The 18,900-nt window shown below is 42.7% G+C and overlaps 1 protein-coding gene across 2 annotated transcripts in view; it reads right to left on the reverse strand.

Annotated features, from left to right (window-relative positions):
* SPATA17 (spermatogenesis associated 17) overlaps nucleotides 1-18,900 on the reverse strand; it is a 119,565-nt gene that overhangs the window by 22,305 nt on the left and 78,360 nt on the right. For both annotated transcript variants that reach the window (XM_072140114.1, XM_072140113.1), the window contains 2 exons: nucleotides 15,044-15,192; nucleotides 5,207-5,342 (listed from right to left, as the gene is read on the reverse strand). In XM_072140114.1, the coding sequence (XP_071996215.1) occupies nucleotides 5,207-5,342; nucleotides 15,044-15,192 (285 nt within the window). The remainder of the gene's footprint in view (nucleotides 1-5,206; nucleotides 5,343-15,043; nucleotides 15,193-18,900) is intronic.

Here is an 18,900-nt window from a genome sequence, read left to right on the forward strand (position 1 = left end):
AGCTGCTAGCAGAGGCTTTACTTTGCTCCCCCAGGCTAATCTCCATTTGCCATGCTGTCTGGTAACCATGGGAAACCGTATAGAACAGCTAGAGATAACAGGAGGCTTGTTGGGAGTGGCTATAGTAGAGGAATGCAAGAAAATAGGACCTTGAGTGATGGCACAAGCATGACTCATCACATGCTTCAGATCAGCCAATTACCAACTTGTCCTGATTCATGTAAAAGGCCATAGTGTTCTGGCAAAGGACCGTCAGTGATGTCACAAGCATGTGACTCATCACATGCTCCATATTGGCCAATTACAAACATGCTGTCCTGATTTATATGAATGCCCTGAGGGCTGATGTCACAACCAGGAAGTGATGACAGATATACAAGCCTGTATCTAGGCTAGGAAGAAGCCTGATACATGTATTGTTGGAATTTTTTGTCAATTGGCGGTCTCCAGCTGTGCTAAAACTAATTTTTGTCAGTAACTATCAAAACTTTGTCACCACATTTGATACTGGTCTGCAGAGAGAAAATCCTCATATTTGTGTGCTGGCTCTCAACACACATGTATATAAGAATCCTTTCAGGACCTTCAAAGGACCTCAAACTACAGAACTGGAAGCTGACAGAAGCTTCTTCCCCAGGAAGCTTGGTTCTGGCACTGTATGTAGGCAGTAAGTGTCAAACCATAAAAAAAAAATGAGTGGCCCCCAATTTTCATACAGCCCAGGGCCCGTGGCAGTCTTCATTTGCCCCTGCAAGCCAGGCATTAGAAAGGGGGCATTGGAAAATGATAAGAGAAAATTTGCTTGATATTAAATGGATCAATTGCCGGTGATGAGAGTCATTCCACTGTTAAAGGTGATGTGATGAGGAGGAATTACATGGGGAGTTGGTGCATTTTATTCCAACAATATGACCCATAAGTATGGGATGTCTCTCCACTATGGAGCTGAGCTGCAATGATCCCCACACACAGCACCTGCACATCAATTATGATAATCATCATCACGGTCGTTAAGCCGAATGTTCATTATTATCAGGATGCTGGTGACAGCAGATTCAATCATCGGGTGCAATGGGCAAGCAGTCACGGGCCCACCCAAGTCCCGCACACGGCGCTGTGCCACATTAAATCTATGATGTGTTCCACATCCCACTCCATTCCCGGAGCCGCAGACGGTAAAGGTCAGTTTTATGTTCTGTGCAATATGCTTAGGTTCTCTAAATGAAATCTTTGGAGCCCTCGATATTTGTCTGCATTGTGTATCGTAAAAGTCTTGTGTACGGACTAAAAACTCATGCATATCATTAAGCGGCGCCGTCCTCCGGAAAATCAGCGCGTGGGAAAGGAAGACTGAACTCTGAGCCGCTCTTACATAAATCAGGATACATAGATTGGATAGTGGGATGTTAAAAAAATGTGGGCCCTGATATCTCTACAAAATGTATGGATCAGATTGATACCAAAAAGATAGATAGATGATACATAGACGGATAGAAGACGACATGACAGATACCTACGTCTCCATTCCTGTCGTTCCCGTTTCGGTTCTGCACCATCCGTCTATGCTTCCTGGTTCTTCATAAGTAATACTGATCCTCAAACCACCACCAGGGTCATAGCTTTTGCCATGATCCTCAAACCACCAGCAGGGTCAAAGCTCTGGCCATGATCCTCAAACCACCACCAGGGTCATAGCTCTTGCCATGATCCTCAAACCACCTGCAGGGTCATAGCTCTTGCCATGATCCTCAAACCATCAGCAGGGTCATAGCTCTTGCCATGATCCTCAAACCACCAGCAGTGTCATAGCTCTTGCCATGATCCTCAAACCTTCAGCAGGATCATAGCTTTTGCCATGATCCTCAAACCACCACCAGGGTCATAGCTCTTGCCATGATCCTCAAACCATCAGCAGGGTCATAGCTTTTGCCATGATCCTCAAACCACCAGCAGGGTCAAAGCTCTGGCCATGATCCTCAAACCACCACCAGGGTCATAGCTCTTGCCATGATCCTCAAACCACCTGCAGGGTCATAGCTCTTGCCATGATCCTCAAACCATCAGCAGGGTCATAGCTCTTGCCATGATCCTCAAACCACCAGCAGTGTCATAGCTCTTGCCATGATCCTCAAACCATCAGCAGGGTCATAGCTCTTGCCATGATCCTCAAACCATCAGCAGGGTCATAGCTCTTGCCATGATCCTCAAACCACAAGCAGGGTCATAGCTCTTGCCATGATCCTCAAACCACCAGCAGGGTCATAACTCTTGCCATGATCCTCAAACCACCACCAGGGTCATAGCTCTTGCCATGATCCTCAAATCATCGGCAGGGTCATAGCTCTTGCCATGATCCTCAAATCATCGGCAGGGTCATAGCTCTTGCCATGATCCTCAAACCACCAGCAGGGTCATAGCTCTTGCCATGATCCTCAAACCACCAGCAGGGTCATAGCTCTTGCCGTGATCCTCAAACCACCAGCAGGGTCATAGCTCTTGCCATGATCCTCAAACCACCAGCAGGGTCATAGCTCTTGCCATGATCCTCAAACCACCATCAGGGTCATAGCTCTTGCCATGATCCTCCAACCACCATCAGGGTCATAGCTCTTGCCATGATCCTCAAACCACCACCAGGGTCATAGCTCTTGCCATGATCCTCAAACCACCAGCAGGGTCATAGCTCTTGCCATGATCCTCAAACCACCACCAGGGTCATAGCTCTTGCCATGATCCTCAAATCATCGGCAGGGTCATAGCTCTTGCCATGATCCTCAAATCATCGGCAGGGTCATAGCTCTTGCCATAATCCTCAAACCACCAGCAGGGTCATAGCTCTTGCCATGATCCTCAAACCACCAGCAGGGTCATAGCTCTTGCCATGATCCTCAAACCACCACCAGGGTCATAGCTCTTGCCATGATCCTCAAATCATCGGCAGGGTCATAGCTCTTGCCATGATCCTCAAACCACCAGCAGGGTCATAGCTCTTGCCATGATCCTCAAACCACCAGCAGGGTCATAGCTCTTGCCATGATCCTCAAACCACGAGCAGGGTCATAGCTCTCGCAATGATCCTCAAACCACGAGCAGGGTCATAGCTCTTGCCATGATCCTCAAACCACCAGCAGGGTCATAGCTCTTGCCATGATCCTCAAACCACCACCAGGGTCATAGCTCTTGTCATGATCCTCAAATCATCGGCAGGGTCATAGCTCTTGCCATGATCCTCAAACCACCAGCAGGGTCATAGCTCTTGCCATGATCCTCAAACCACCAGCAGGGTCATAGCTCTTGCCATGATCCTCAAACCACCAGCAGGGTCATAGCTCTCGCAATGATCCTCAAACCACGAGCAGGGTCATAGCTCTTGCCATGATCCTCAAACCACCAGCAGGGTCATAGCTCTTGCCATGATCCTCAAACCACCAGCAGGGTCATAGCTCTTGCCATGATCCTTAAACCACGAGCAGGGTCATAGCTCTCGCAATGATCCTCAAACCACGAGCAGGGTCATAGCTCTTGCCATGATCCTCAAACCACCAGCAGGGTCATAGCTCTTGCCATGATCCTCAAACCACCTGCAGGGTCATAGCTCTTGCCATGATCCTCAAACCACCACCAGGGTCATAGCTCTTGCCGTGATCCTCAAACCACCAGCAGGGTCATAGCTCTTGCCATGATCCTCAAACCACCAGCAGGGTCATAGCTCTTGCCATGATCCTCAAACCACCAGCAGGGTCATAGCTCTTGCCGTGATCCTCAAACCACCAGCAGGGTCATAGCTCTTGCCATGATCCTCAAACCACCAGCAGGGTCATAGCTCTTGCCATGATCCTCAAACCACCATCAGGGTCATAGCTCTTGCCGTGATCCTCAAACCACCAGCAGGGTCATAGCTCTTGCCATGATCCTCAAACCACCACCAGGGTCATAGCTCTTGCCATGATCCTCAAACCACCAGCAGGGTCATAGCTCTTGCCATGATCCTCAAACCACCACCAGGGTCATAGCTCTTGCCATGATCCTCAAATCATCGGCAGGGTCATAGCTCTTGCCATGATCCTCAAATCATCGGCAGGGTCATAGCTCTTGCCATAATCCTCAAACCACCAGCAGGGTCATAGCTCTTGCCATGATCCTCAAACCACCACCAGGGTCATAGCTCTTGCCATGATCCTCAAACCACCACCAGGGTCATAGCTCTTGCCATGATCCTCAAATCATCGGCAGGGTCATAGCTCTTGCCATGATCCTCAAACCACCAGCAGGGTCATAGCTCTTGCCATGATCCTCAAACCACCAGCAGGGTCATAGCTCTTGCCATGATCCTCAAACCACCAGCAGGGTCATAGCTCTCGCAATGATCCTCAAACCACGAGCAGGGTCATAGCTCTTGCCATGATCCTCAAACCACCAGCAGGGTCATAGCTCTTGCCATGATCCTCAAACCACCACCAGGGTCATAGCTCTTGTCATGATCCTCAAATCATCGGCAGGGTCATAGCTCTTGCCATGATCCTCAAACCACCAGCAGGGTCATAGCTCTTGCCATGATCCTCAAACCACCAGCAGGGTCATAGCTCTTGCCATGATCCTCAAACCACCAGCAGGGTCATAGCTCTCGCAATGATCCTCAAACCACGAGCAGGGTCATAGCTCTTGCCATGATCCTCAAACCACCAGCAGGGTCATAGCTCTTGCCATGATCCTCAAACCACCAGCAGGGTCATAGCTCTTGCCATGATCCTTAAACCACGAGCAGGGTCATAGCTCTCGCAATGATCCTCAAACCACGAGCAGGGTCATAGCTCTTGCCATGATCCTCAAACCACCAGCAGGGTCATAGCTCTTGCCATGATCCTCAAACCACCTGCAGGGTCATAGCTCTTGCCGTGATCCTCAAACCACCAGCAGGGTCATAGCTCTTGCCGTGATCCTCAAACCACCAGCAGGGTCATAGCTCTTGCCATGATCCTCAAACCACTAGCAGGGTCGTAGCTCTTGCCAGTGATGGGTTGAGTAGTTATTTGGTGTATTAAGAGAAACCAAGAAGCAGAGACCGGTAGAGTACCAATGCTACGCCAAAACAGAAATTTGGGGGGAATATTTTTGACTATTTGGTAATAAGTTTTTCCCAACAGACAACCCCATTTATAAGTTGTCCTTTGGGAATCCATTTTCTTATGCACAGAGAATATTTTACCTTCTGTGAGACCCACTTGACTTGATCGTCATCTCGGAAGCGCTGAGTGCTGGGAGGGATCTGCTTGTATTCCGTTGACGCGTGAAGGAGAGGTTCGTAGCGTTTATTCTTATGGAACGAAGAAAATGGAGCAAAGCTAAAAGAAAAAATGTGATATCGAAGTTAGAACTTCTGCCAACTTTCCATTCCTCTAGAAGTTGTATCTTAATTTTATGACTATGCATCGGATTTGGAGTTCTGCATCAGAAGAATTAATTATGACTGCTGTAAAGGTGTTTTAACAAATTGCTAAAAAACTTGTGATACGTTGTGAGCCCCAAATTTATTATGTGTTTTATACCGTTTCTACGCCTTGGTAAAGAGGGTTTTTGAGCAAGCCTGTAAAATCCTGGTGGTGTAAAATATTTTTGGAGTTGTGGCTCCCAAACTGTGGTGAGAAGTCGATACGCGTTTTGGTGTCCTTTTTTCAAGTGGAAATTTTAGTTGGCTTCTTGGCTTCTACTGTGCGTAACTGGAGGAAAGACTTTCCTTTGCCCACTCGCAGGACAAGCCGAAAAGCCAGCGACTTGAAAAAGGGGCCGTTCAAGACCCTGAAAAGTGTTGTGATTTTTTGTCTGAGAATAATTAAGAATCCCAACTGACTTAGCCTGACCAATTGAGGATAACAACGCAGCTGCACCCACATGGATCAACAAACATGCTCATACTGGAGTTGAGCACAATCATATCTGGTGAGAACCTCATGTATGACCACCATGTGATTTCTGACATACTCACCCTCTGGGCTTTTTTTTCCTATTTCTACTCACTTTGGATTTGGTGGTCGTATGTACAAGAACAGTAACATTTCGCATTGATGTCCCTATACCTGCGCATGTGACTACTGAGGCCAGTAATTAGCTTCTGTGGTCATGCAAGGACTGATCTAATTTCTGATCTGGGAGGGACCAAAAGCATAGAGAATGGAGGTCATGATGCCAAGGATCGGAGGAATAAGCGTTATTTTTTACTTTAAAGGTTTATACACATATACATGGCACCAGCTCAGGGTGAGCTGGTGCCAGGTGCCAGAGCATATTTTTGTTAGGGGAACAAAGCCCCTATCGCAGAATTATAAGTTATATTAACCTATAACTCGGCGCACCGCACTTGGGCACGGCGCACCATGCGCGCGCCCGTACGTGCGCCGGATTCTAAAGTGCTGGAGAGCCGGTGACGTCACAGTTTCCCCGTGCTAAGTTTCCCCGTGCTAAGTTGCGCATGGTGCGCCGTGCCCAAGTATGGTGCGCCGAGTTATAAGTTAATATAACTTATAATTCTGCGATAGGGGCTTTGTTCCCCTAACAAAAATATGCTCCGGCACCAGCTCACCCTGAGCTGGTGCCATGTCCAGGCAGTCCCCGGGTTACATACAAGATAGGGTCTGTAGGTTGGTTCTTAAGTTGAGTTTGTATGTAAGTCGGAACTGTATATTTTATAAGTGTAACCCCAGTCAAAAATTTTTTGGTCTCTGTGACAATTGGATTTTAAAAATGTTGGATTGTCATAAGAACCAGGAGTAACAATAAAGCTTCATTACAGACGCCTGTGATAGCTGTTTTAGCTGTTTATTGTAGCCTAGGACTAAAGTACAGTCATTACCAACATCCAGAGGTCCGTTTGTAACTAGGGGTCGTATGTAAGTCAGGTGTTCTTAAGTAGGGGACCGCCTGTATATTTTAAGTGGTAGGTTTCCTTTAACAAATACTAGGGGAAGTATCTAATTTCCCCCCTGTGGTTTTCGCCCTTTCATCCATGTCTTCATTCAAAAAAGAATACCTCGGAGTAGTCACGGTAGAGGAAACGGCTGAACTAAGTGGGTCAGAGAACACTGGTGCAAATAACCAGGCATCAGTGGAGAATGGTCAGTCCAACAGTTCAAGTTAAGGGCAGGCGGTAGTTAGACAAAATCCACAATACAAGACATAGGTCAGGGCTGGCAGCAAACAGGCAGAATCCAAGGTAGAGGCCAAGGTCGGGACAGGTGCATACGGATAACAGTCAACTCAAGCCGGGGTTGTCAAAAGAGCAGAATACGATTTACAGATAGGAGTCAGAGAACGGAGCCAGGGTCATACACAGAAATCCAGATAGGATTAGCCTTTTCTAGGATGCTAAGAAAGTTATTGTTTGGGTAACTCCCAAGGAAGACACTTGGCCATGAGTCTACTGAAGACCAACCATGGGAAGAGAAGACCGGCTACGAGTCTGTGCCCATCAAAATAGGGACCTTTTTCCATTTCTTTTTCTTTCTTCTACCCTTGACCGTGGGCGGACTAATCGTAGGGTGGGATGGGTTGGTATTATCTATGTGATCATCTCATCAACTTGAAAAGATGTTTTTGGACAATTTGAAATAAAGAGATTTAAAAAAAAAAAAAAATAGTGGCCGGAATGTACAGGATTTCTTGTTATCCTGGAGAACCCCTTTAAGTTTCGAGAAGATCCTAGTAAAAAAGTGCTGGTGCCAAGAAGAGCCATCAATGATGCTGCTAATATTTTGAAGCTGGTAGAAGCTTTCTAAGCTTGGTGCCCATTTTCTGCCCTTCAGGACTAGTATTATACATATTATACTGCCCGTAAGTAGTGCATTGTTTCTTATATGGATATACCAAGACATAATACCGCCACACAGTGACACATTCTGCTTATTCTTTAACTAGATTGTCAGAAGATACAAGGCGGCGGTGCATTCGGATCACATCGGGGTTCTCGCATCCTTTCCTGTGCTACATATGTTGAGGCATTTGGAGGCAGCGTGGACACGGCCTCAGGGTTTTCACATAAGAACAATGAATTCCCAGAAGACGCCGCAGCGTGAAATGTCTCTTTTATACTAAGTACAGAGGGAAGGTAACTTGTGTTCAGAGGAGGAAGACATCTTTAGAGCCATATGTCAGCGCCAGCAAGGAGGGGGATGTATAGGAACATCAGCCACGTCGCCAACACACAGGACATGGATGTCACGTGTCTGGTGGGCTCATCCAGAAATGGGTATAAACTTATAAAAAATCATTAGTCTTTTCGTATATCACCTTCTGGGCATTATTTTATTGTACATAGTGCCCTATATGTGCAGTATGTTATAGAGCAGGAGCCGCTGAACACAATGTACATAGTGGGGTTTTAAGACTAAGTGCTCCAGTCGCCCCCCCCCCCCTCCACGTTGGTGCACTACACGCAGGATTTACTAAGACGCTCCGCTGGAGATTTCAGATTATCGGCAGAGGCGGAAGTGAATATGGTGTGAAAATGTGTCCACATCCCCACCCAACCTGGTCCCCATCACCCTATCATTCTGAGAAAGGGGTGTATGGGACCGAAAACCAACAAAAATGGCAATACTGCTGCTTTTTACATGCCGTGTCTGGCAGAATACTGGTGGATAAGGTATATTAAATCCCCCCCAGTGTCTGATCTCCTCTGCTCCTTCTGAATTATAACATGTTGTCTGCAGATAGGACGCTATGTACAATCTGATCAGCTCCTCCTGCTCTATAACATACTGCCTCCAGATAGGACACTGTGTACAATCTGCTTAGCTCCTCCTGCTCTATAACATGCTGCCTGCAGATAGGACACTATGTACAATCTGCTCAGCTCCTTCTGCTCTATAACATGCTGCCTGCAGATAGGACACTATGTACAATCTGCTCAGCTCCTCCTGCTCTATAACATGCTGCCTGCAGGTGGGACACTATGTACAATCTGCTCAGCTCCTCCTGCTCTATAAAATGCTGCCTGCAGATAGGACACTATGTACAATCTGCTCAGCTCCTCCTGCTCTATAACATGCTTCCTGTAGATAGGACACTATGTACAATCTGATCAGCTCCTCCTGCTCTATAACATGCTGCCTGCAGATAGGACACTATGTACAATCTGCTCAGCTCATCCTGCTCTATAACATGCTGCCTCCAGATAGGACACTATGCACAATCTGCTCAGCTCCTCCTGCTCTATAACATGCTGCCTGCAGATAGGACACTATGTACAATCTGCTCAGCTTCTCCTGCTCTATAACATGCTGCCTGCAGATGTGACACTATGTACAATCTGCTCAGCTCCTCTTGCTCTATAACATGCTGCCTGCAGATAGGACACTATGTACAATCTGCTCAGTAGTGACGTGTCGTTCACAAACGAGCCGGCTCTAAGAGCCGGCTCTTGTTCGTGAACAATGGGAGCCTGCTCCCCTCAGTGAGCCAGCCAACGGCTCACGTAACCCCACCCCTAACAATCTCACCACGCCCCCTTTAACCTGATACATTTGGGTTAAAAGTGGAGTGGTGTGGGATGATTGACAGGCCTGCGGCTCCCTATTATTTATTTAATAGGGAGCCGTTCAGGAGCCAGAAGAGCCGGCTTATCTTAGTGAGTGGAGCCTAATGAGCCAGCTCACTAAGAAGAGCTGTAATTTCCATCACTAATCTGCTCAGCTCCTCCTGCTCTATCACATGCTGCTTACTGCTACTCAGAGAGTCAGGTTCCCTTTTGATCCAAGTAACATTGTCTATGATATTCCTTTCTGCCTCCTCTGTTATGTAAGTAACCGCGTGACCAACATGGCGTGGACAAACCCCTAACAAATTCATTCCCATGAAGTTTAGGTTTTATTTTGGGGAAAAGGGGGGGGGGACAGGTCAATTTTGGGTGAGGACACAATCCTTATTCTAAAAGATGCTTTAAACGGTAATAAAAAACTTTGAATTTTTACAATACCTTACATATATGTTATGTACGTGTCTATGTCTATGAAGCGTCATTTTGACAATAATCTCCATTTTCGGTTCCTGGGAGGTACTAGATAAATTAAAGGGATTTTAACAAAGGATAAAAGAAATAAAAGTTCTTGTTGTGAATGATCTCAAACATCGCTGCCGCTGAGCTGCTTTAATTTATTTTACTGTAATTAAAAAAAAAAAAAAATTAAAATATAAAAAAAAAATAAAAAAATTAAAGGCCTTGTTTTTTAAAGAACGTTTGATAAAAGGGCGAAACAAATCCTGCAATTAAATCCACTTAATTTAGCTTTAAATTATCCGCCAGTGCGGGAGCATGTATATCCTCCCGGGATCGGCAGCCCTCATACAAGACGGATTATACTACTTCCAAGGCTAATTTGCACATGGGATGGACATCAGTGGAAAAAAATTAATGTGGCCCCAATGTCCCTGAGTATACAGAAGAGGTGCTGTGAGCCGGCTGCCGCACTTACAATTTTTATCACTTCTGAATTGCATTTTAATAGTACATTTTTCTTATGCTCCGACATGAAAGAAAATTTGCTCTCTCCTGGGATCCCATGGCTGAAAAGCCATGGCAGGCGATGGAGAAATCTGCCTTAAAACATTTCAGATATCGGGAGCTAAATTGCAGTGTGTGGCGCTGGGAATACAGTGTGTACTCATGTCATACCTGATTATTAACACACACACACACAAAGAATCAGTCTGCGGGGTTACACTTTAAACCGATACAAACATGGTCGTTCAGTGATATTATATCAACCGGAGCAAAAATATACCCAGCCACCCCCTCTTACAGTTTTATAAATTTAAAGATTTCACCAACAAGTCAAATCAATTAGTATTTGACATATTTGTGCACCCTCCTGCGGCCTTAACTCGTCCACTGTTGTAATATTAAACAATTTTTACCCAAAACTTGCATAAAACTTGGGTAAAACTATACTACAAAAAAATGACTAAATATCTGCAAATTAGAGATATTTACATTATGCTCTTAAGTTATGTACAATGTCATTTTTGTATTGTTTATTTTCGTTAAAGTAACAAGAGGTGGAAAAATTTTCAATAGATCTTTTGTTAGACAAAACAATGAAAAATAATGCTTACACTGTTATAAATTTAAACATTCCACAAAGAAAAATCTATTAGTATTTGACATATTTGTGCACCCTCCTGCGACCTTAACTCATCTAATGTTTTAATATTAAATGTTTTTACCCAAAACCTTATCCGAAAAAATTACCAAATATGTGCAAATTAGAGATATTTACAGTATGCTCTTAACTTATAGATACATCGTCATTTTCGTTTTGTTTTTTGTTTTTTTAAAAGTAACAACAAGAGCCAGAAGAATTTTCAATGGATCTTATGTTACACAAAACAATGAAAAAGTACTCAATGTAAGCAAAAATATACCCAGCCAAGCCCCTCTTACAGTTTTATGTAGTTATGTATAATGTCATTTTTGAATTGTTTATTTTTGTTAAAGCAACAAGAGGTGCACAAATTTTCAATAGATCTTACGTTACACAAAACAATGAAAAATAATGCACTGTGAGCTAAAATATACCCAGTTAACTCCCCTTTTACATTGTTATAAATAAAAAAATTCCACAAAGAAAAATACATTAGTATTTGACATATTTGTGCACCCTCCTGCAACCTCAACTTATTTACAGTATGCTCTCAAATTATTATATACTGTCATTGTTTTTTTTTAAGTAAAAAGAGCCAGAAGAATTTTCAATGGATCTTATGTTACACAAAACAATAAAAAAGTATGCAATGTAAGCAAAAATATACCCAGCCAGGCCCCTCTTACATTATTATAAATGAAAATATACCACCAAGTAAAATCTATTAGTATTTCACCTATTTGTGCGCCCTCCTGCAACCTTAACTGTTCTAGTTTTCTTATATTAAAGTTTTTCCCAAAAAACCCTGAAAATATCTTTAAATTAGAGATATTTACTATATGCTGTTAAGTTATGAATAATGTCATAATGTTTTTGCATTCTTTAAGTTTGTTACAGTAACAAAAAGGGAAAGAACAATTTTCAATAGATCTTATGTTGGACAAACCAATGAAAAATAATACATTGTAAGCTAAAATATACCCAGCCACCCCCTATTACATTGTTATAAATCAAAAGGCACCACCAACATGTAAAATCTATTAGTATCTGTGCGCCGTCCTGCGACCTTAACTCATTGAGTGTCTAATATTAAACGGTTAATACCCAAAACATAAAAAAATTACCAAAGAAATGTAAATTAGAGATAGTTACAGTAGGTACTCAATTTAAGTATAATGCTATTTTTGATTTGTTTTCGATTTTTAAAAAATAACAAAAAGAGGTGAAAAAAATTTCAATGTATTTTATGTTACACAACACAATAAAAAAAGAATGCATTGTAATAAAAAAACATACCCAATCGCCCCTCTTACATTTTTAAAAATTAAAAAGACACCACCAACATGTAACATCTATTACTATTAACTTGAATAGTCTTGTAATACTAGACAGTTATTACCCAAAATGTAAAAAAAAATTGACCAAATACCTGAAATTAGAGGTTTAAAGTATCATCCAAAGTTATGTTAATGTATTTTCATTTGTTCTGTTTTTTAAAAGTTATACCAGGAAGTGGTAATATCGGTCAAAAGTTTTTATAAGAAGAATGGAAAAATATAAAATCTAAAAATAATATTAAAAAATGTCTCTAGTAACAGCTGTTGCTTAGCACAGCGCACAGGTATCTCCAGCACTCTCATAGACATTGTTTAATGGGGACACCTGACCTTAGCATATCCTAGGCGATACAGGACAACCACAAAGACAGTCCCTACCTTCTCCAAAGTAAGGATACCAAATAAAACATGAAAAAAATAACACACAGGGAACATCAGCAATCAGGGTCACAACAGAGATATCAAATCAGGCACAAAATTGCAAAAAACAAAGAATAGTCAAGAACGAGAGCCAAATATCTCAAACCAGAAGTACAGAAGTAGCAAACGAAGAAAAACCCGATAGAGCTAGCAATTAAGCTTTAACCCCAATTAGGATAGCACACTAAGGATAACAGGAAGTCTGCACCAGGTTAGAGGGGCAAATGTCTGAGAGTTTCAACATATTAACCATTACTGGTTCAGAGCAAAGCTTGCAGAGAGCCGGCGGTGGTAATATCTATCATCAGCTCAACCACTAGAGTACTGCATCCGATCACCGAAACTGGCAATTTCTGGCACTCCTGTAGTATTGAATGGAGCAAAGGGACACATGAAGACATAAGTGAGGTGGGAATCCCCATTTTCATGACTGGTGGGGTCGGTTCTTGTGATTGTGGGGGTCCCAGGGGATAAGAAAGAGAAAGAGTAGTCCTCTCAGGGAATTGGTTACTGTATTTTTCGGACTATAAGGCGCACAAAAAATCCTTTGATTTTCTCAAAAACCAAAGGTGCGCCTTATAGTCCAGTGCGCCTTATATATGAACCGTACTTACAGACAACAGCTGCCTTGAGCTGTGCACAGGTCTGCCACCTGCTGGTCACTGATCCTTATAATCAGGTGCACCTTATAATCCGGTGCGCCTTATATATGAAGCTAGATGTTTTAGAAGGCATTTATTGATGGTGCGCCTTATATGAACTGTACTTACAGACAACAGCTGCCTTGAACTGTGCACAGGTCTGCCACCTGCTGGTCATTCATCCTTATAATCAGGTGCGCCTTATAGTCCAGTGCGCCTTATATATGAACCGTACTTACAGACAACAGCTGCCTGGAACTGTGCACAGGTCTGCCACCTGCTGGCCATTCATCATTATAATCAGGTGCGCCTTATAATCTGGTGTGCCTTATATATGAATCGTTCTTACAGACAACAGCTGCCTGGAACTGTGCACAGGTCTGCCACCTGCTGGTCATACATCCTTATAACCCGGTGCGCCATATATATGAACCGTACTTACAGACAACAGCTGCCTTGAACTGTGCACAGGTCTGCCACCTGCTGGTCATTCATCCTTATAATCAGGTGTGCCTTATCATCCAGTGCGCCTTATATATATGAACTGTACTTACAGACAACAGCTGCCTGGAACTGTGCACAGGTCTGCCACCTGCTAGTCACTCATCCTTATAATCCGGTGCGCCTTATATAGGAACCTAGATGTTTTAGTGGGCCTTTATTGATGGTGCGCCTTATAATCCGGTGCGCCTTATAGTCCGAAAAATACGGTAACTTGAAATTCTATTAACGGAGCTCGGAGGATCTGGATAGACACTTGACTGATAGTATTCAGTAATCCTTTATTATGCTAAAAAATGCCCCTGTTTAGCGTTACACCCCTTTAAAGTTACAATTGGGAGAATATTTTTTGTGGTCTGGAAGGGATTACAATGTAATACAATACCCTAGAGCTTTGGTATTTTGGGACCCAGTGTTCCCCTGCGCCATTTGGCCTTTAAGAACATAACTAGGGGTTAGATAGGAGAATTCCCAGATCCGAAAAGGAGCCAAATATTGAATATGTAACAATTTATCCAGAAGCGCAATCCCTAATATGTAACGGAGTGAAATCCAATCATTGCGCTTTAATATCTATCTCTTGCGGTGGAGTGTTCTGTATTAATGGGGTTAGCTCATATAGCGGTAACTTAAAGGGAACCTGTCACCAGCCTTGTCACCAGTAGGATGAAATATTATCTCTCATTCCCTGTTCTGTGCAAAAATCTCTCATTCATGTTAAAAATTGCTTCCAAAATTGTAAGCAAATCTGCAGAAAAGGGTCACTTTTGAGCAAGATGAGTCATGCTAAGAGGCTTGAGGGAAGGACCGCTTCAAACATGCATATATTGGGCTCTGTAGCACCTCTAACCGAGCTTCTGGTGACATTTTATAGATGAGAATCTCAACTTTCAACATTGGAGCTACAAATAAATATCCAAATCCGCCTTCCATCACACGATATGGGACTGTCCGATGAAGAAACCTGGCCAATAGGATATTTCTCACCCTGATAGGGTCTCGGTAACATTACCTCTCTTCCTGGAAACCCTTCCTCCATTCCTGTCTCTTCAGCTCTTCTCTGGCCTCTTCCAGGGAATTGAACGACGTGGCTACTCTAAGTGTCGGCTCCAGGGGCCTGTAACGTTGTTGGAAAACTTCAGCTGGATCCCGGAATGGACCCTGTGAGTAAAGGAGGATTAGGAGCATTGCACTGTAACAACCTCTCTTGCAACCAAAACCATCAAATCCTTGAAAAAACATATTTTGTGCAAAATGCTGATCAGTCACATGCAATGGACGCCATCCACAAGGAATTTTGGAATATCAACTTTTAAAATGACGCTGATGAGCCAGAGACGTTATGATGGGCATTACCAGAGCCCTTCCATGCTGCAGCTTCACAAGCTGTTACACGGTCTCCCTCTCTCTCATTGGCACTCCCCCCCCTCCCTCTGCCTGCTGTAATATCACACAATGGGAAGGGTGTGTGCTCCTGTACAGCTTATCAGCCTGTGAGGCTACAGCATGGAGGAGCTCTGGTACATCTCCCAGAGCCCTTCTTGCTCATTAGCATAATTGTTAAAGTTGATTTTAGAAGAAAGCAGGGCCTGAATAACAAACGTATGTAGAAGATGGATAGATATGAGATAGATAGATAGATATGAGATAGATAGATAGATAGATATGAGATGGATAGATAGATAGATAGATAGATAGATAGATAGATAGATAGATAGATAGATAGATAGATAGATATGAGATAGATAGATATGAGATAGATAGATAGGAGATAGATAAATAGGAGATAGATAGATATGAGATGGATAGATAGATAGATAGATAGATAGATATGAGATAGATAGATAGATATGAGATAGATAGATAGATAGATAGGAGATAGATAGATAGATAGATAGGAGATAGATAGATATGAGATGGATAGATAGATAGATAGATAGATAGATATGAGAGAGATAGATAGATAGATAGATATGAGATAGATAGATAGATAGATATGAGATAGATAGATAGATAGATAGATATGAGATAGATAGATAGATATGAGATAGATAGATAGATAGATAGATAGATAGATAGATAGATAGATAGATAGATATGAGAGAGATAGATAGATATGAGATAGATAGATAGATAGATAGATAGGTAGATAGATAGATAGATATGAGATAGATAGATAGATAGATATGAGAGAGATAGATAGATATGAGAGAGATAGATAGCTAGATAGTCAATAGAAAATAAGCAGCACTCCAGGACGTAAGTTGTCAAGTAGAAAAAGTGATGGTCTTTATTCCATGTTTTTAAGAGTACAAAAAATTGTATAGATGCTTCTGTACAATTTTTTGTACTCTTAAAAACATGGAATAAAGACCATCACTTTTTCTACTTGACAACTTACGTCCTGGAGTGCTGCTTATTTTCTATTGACTATTTGGAGGATCTGGAGCCTGATCTTATTGAGCCTGCACCCATACTCGTTTTCCATCAGAAAAAACGTGTGCTGCTTGAATTTTCTAAAAGTAGATAGCTAGATAGATAGAAGATAGATAGATAGATAGATAGATAGATAGAGAGATAGATAGATATGAGATAGATAGATATGAGATAGATAGATAGAGAGATAGATAGATAGAGAGATAGATAGATATGAGATAGATAGATATGAGATAGATAGATATGAGATAGATAGATAGATAGATAGATAGATAGATATGAGATAGATATGAGATAGATAGATAGATAGATATGAGATAGATAGATAGATAGATATGAGATAGATAGATATGATATAGATAGATAGATATTAGATAGATAGATAGATATGAGATAGATAGAGAGAGAGATAGATAGATATGAGATAGATAGATAGATAGATATGAGATAGATAGATAGATAGATAGATATGAGATAGATAGAGAGAGAGATAGATAGATATGAGATAGATAGATAGATAGATAGATATGAGATAGATAGATAGATAGATAGATATGAGATAGATAGATAGATAGATAGATAGATAGATAGATAGATATGAGATATGAGATAGATAGATATGAGATAGATAGATAGATAGATAGATAGATAGATAGATAGATATGAGATAGATAGATAGATAGATAGATAGATAGATATGAGATATATAGATAGATAGATAGATAGATAGATAGATATGAGATATGAGATAGATAGATATGAGATAGATAGATAGATAGATAGATAGATAGATAGATAGATAGATGATAGATAGATATGAGATAGATAGATAGATAGATAGATAGATAGATAGATAGATAGATAGATAGATATGAGATAGATAGATAGATAGATAGATAGATAGATGTTTTTCTCTGATTACCCTCGGAGTATCCTGGAGAACTTGTAGAGAACTTATCATGCTGTTATATATTCTAATGGCTCCTGGGTAACCAGTCACATCTGGACTAGAAGTGAAGATGAAGGTAAAGAATGATTCGCGCCTCATTTCTCCTCACTTATGTTTTACATTAATAGAAACCAATAATCGGAACCAGTTACCATAAAAGTTATAGACCGTAAATAACACAAATGGCGTATAAGTATCACTGAGCACTTCCCGCACTTTCCACAGATGGGCAGAAGGTTGTTACATCTGACCGTCCCTATAGGAGAGTTTAAACTACATTAAACTAGCATCACTTGATGACTAATATTCATGGAAAATATTCTGTCCTAATACCAGTAGAAGGTTCTGGAATGGTGTAGGCCATGACTTGTGTTGGGTTCCATGATTGTTTCAAATAAAATGACCATACACATGACCGTTGGCCAAACCATCAATTTGGGCAGGGTCCAGCCAAACATGTAATGTATATAGGGGCAACCAGACTGAATGGTAGATTAGGATTGGGGTAGCGGGTTTCTACATGCCCAGTGTATTAGCTCATGGGGAGGTGGGCCACCAGTAGTAGAGTCTAGCAGTGGCTCTTTATCCTCTCCTCCTAATTTACACCAATACACAGGAGGTATGCTTGCTCTATGGTTGGCCATACAAAACGCTCTTTTGGCCAATAATATTTTCCGTGCTCAGTTTGGACAAGGAAGGTGATTGCCATTGGCTGAAAGAGCCCTGGGTATGGCCAACACTGGTTTGGCCATGCATCGTGAGGGACACCATGTTCAGCTACACAAGGACTAAGCAGGACTTGGCTTTATAGAACATTGGGGCTCATTTACTTACCCAGTCCAGTCGCGATCCAGCGGCGCATTGTCCGACGTGGGTCCGGGTTCTACCAGGATTCACTAAGGTCGTGCGCCCGATATCCAGCCGTGTTGCTGCTACGCCGAGGTCCGCCGGAGTTCACCTTCTTCTTCCCTGTGCATGTGAGTGCTTGATCTTGCAACACAGAGGGGGTCATTTACTAAGGGCCCGATTCGCGTTTTCCCGACATGTTACCCGAATATTTCTGATTTGCGCTGATTGTACCTGAATTGCCCCGGGATTTTGGCGCACGCGATCGGATAGTGGCCCATCGGCGCCGGCATGCGCGCAACGGAAATCAGGGGGCGTGACCGAACGAAAACCCGGCGTATTCGGAAAAACCGCCGCATTTAAAAACGGAAAATGTGTCGCTCGGGACGCGCTTACCTTCACTCAGCTGGCCTCGGTGAATTCCGGCGCCTTCAGATGCTTTTCAGCGCAGCAGCGCCACCTGGTGGACGGCGGAGGAACTACCTTATTAAATCCCGGCCGGACCCGAATCCAGCGCAGAGAACGCGCCGCTGGATCGCGAATGGACCGGGTAAGTAAATCTGCCCCATTTTGTTTTTTAAATTACGCAGTTTTTCCGAATCCCTCGGCTTATCCGAAGGCCATGCCCCCGATTTCTG

This window comes from Engystomops pustulosus, chromosome 3 (assembly GCF_040894005.1).
Source record: "Engystomops pustulosus chromosome 3, aEngPut4.maternal, whole genome shotgun sequence".
Taxonomy (NCBI): Eukaryota; Metazoa; Chordata; class Amphibia; order Anura; family Leptodactylidae; genus Engystomops; species Engystomops pustulosus.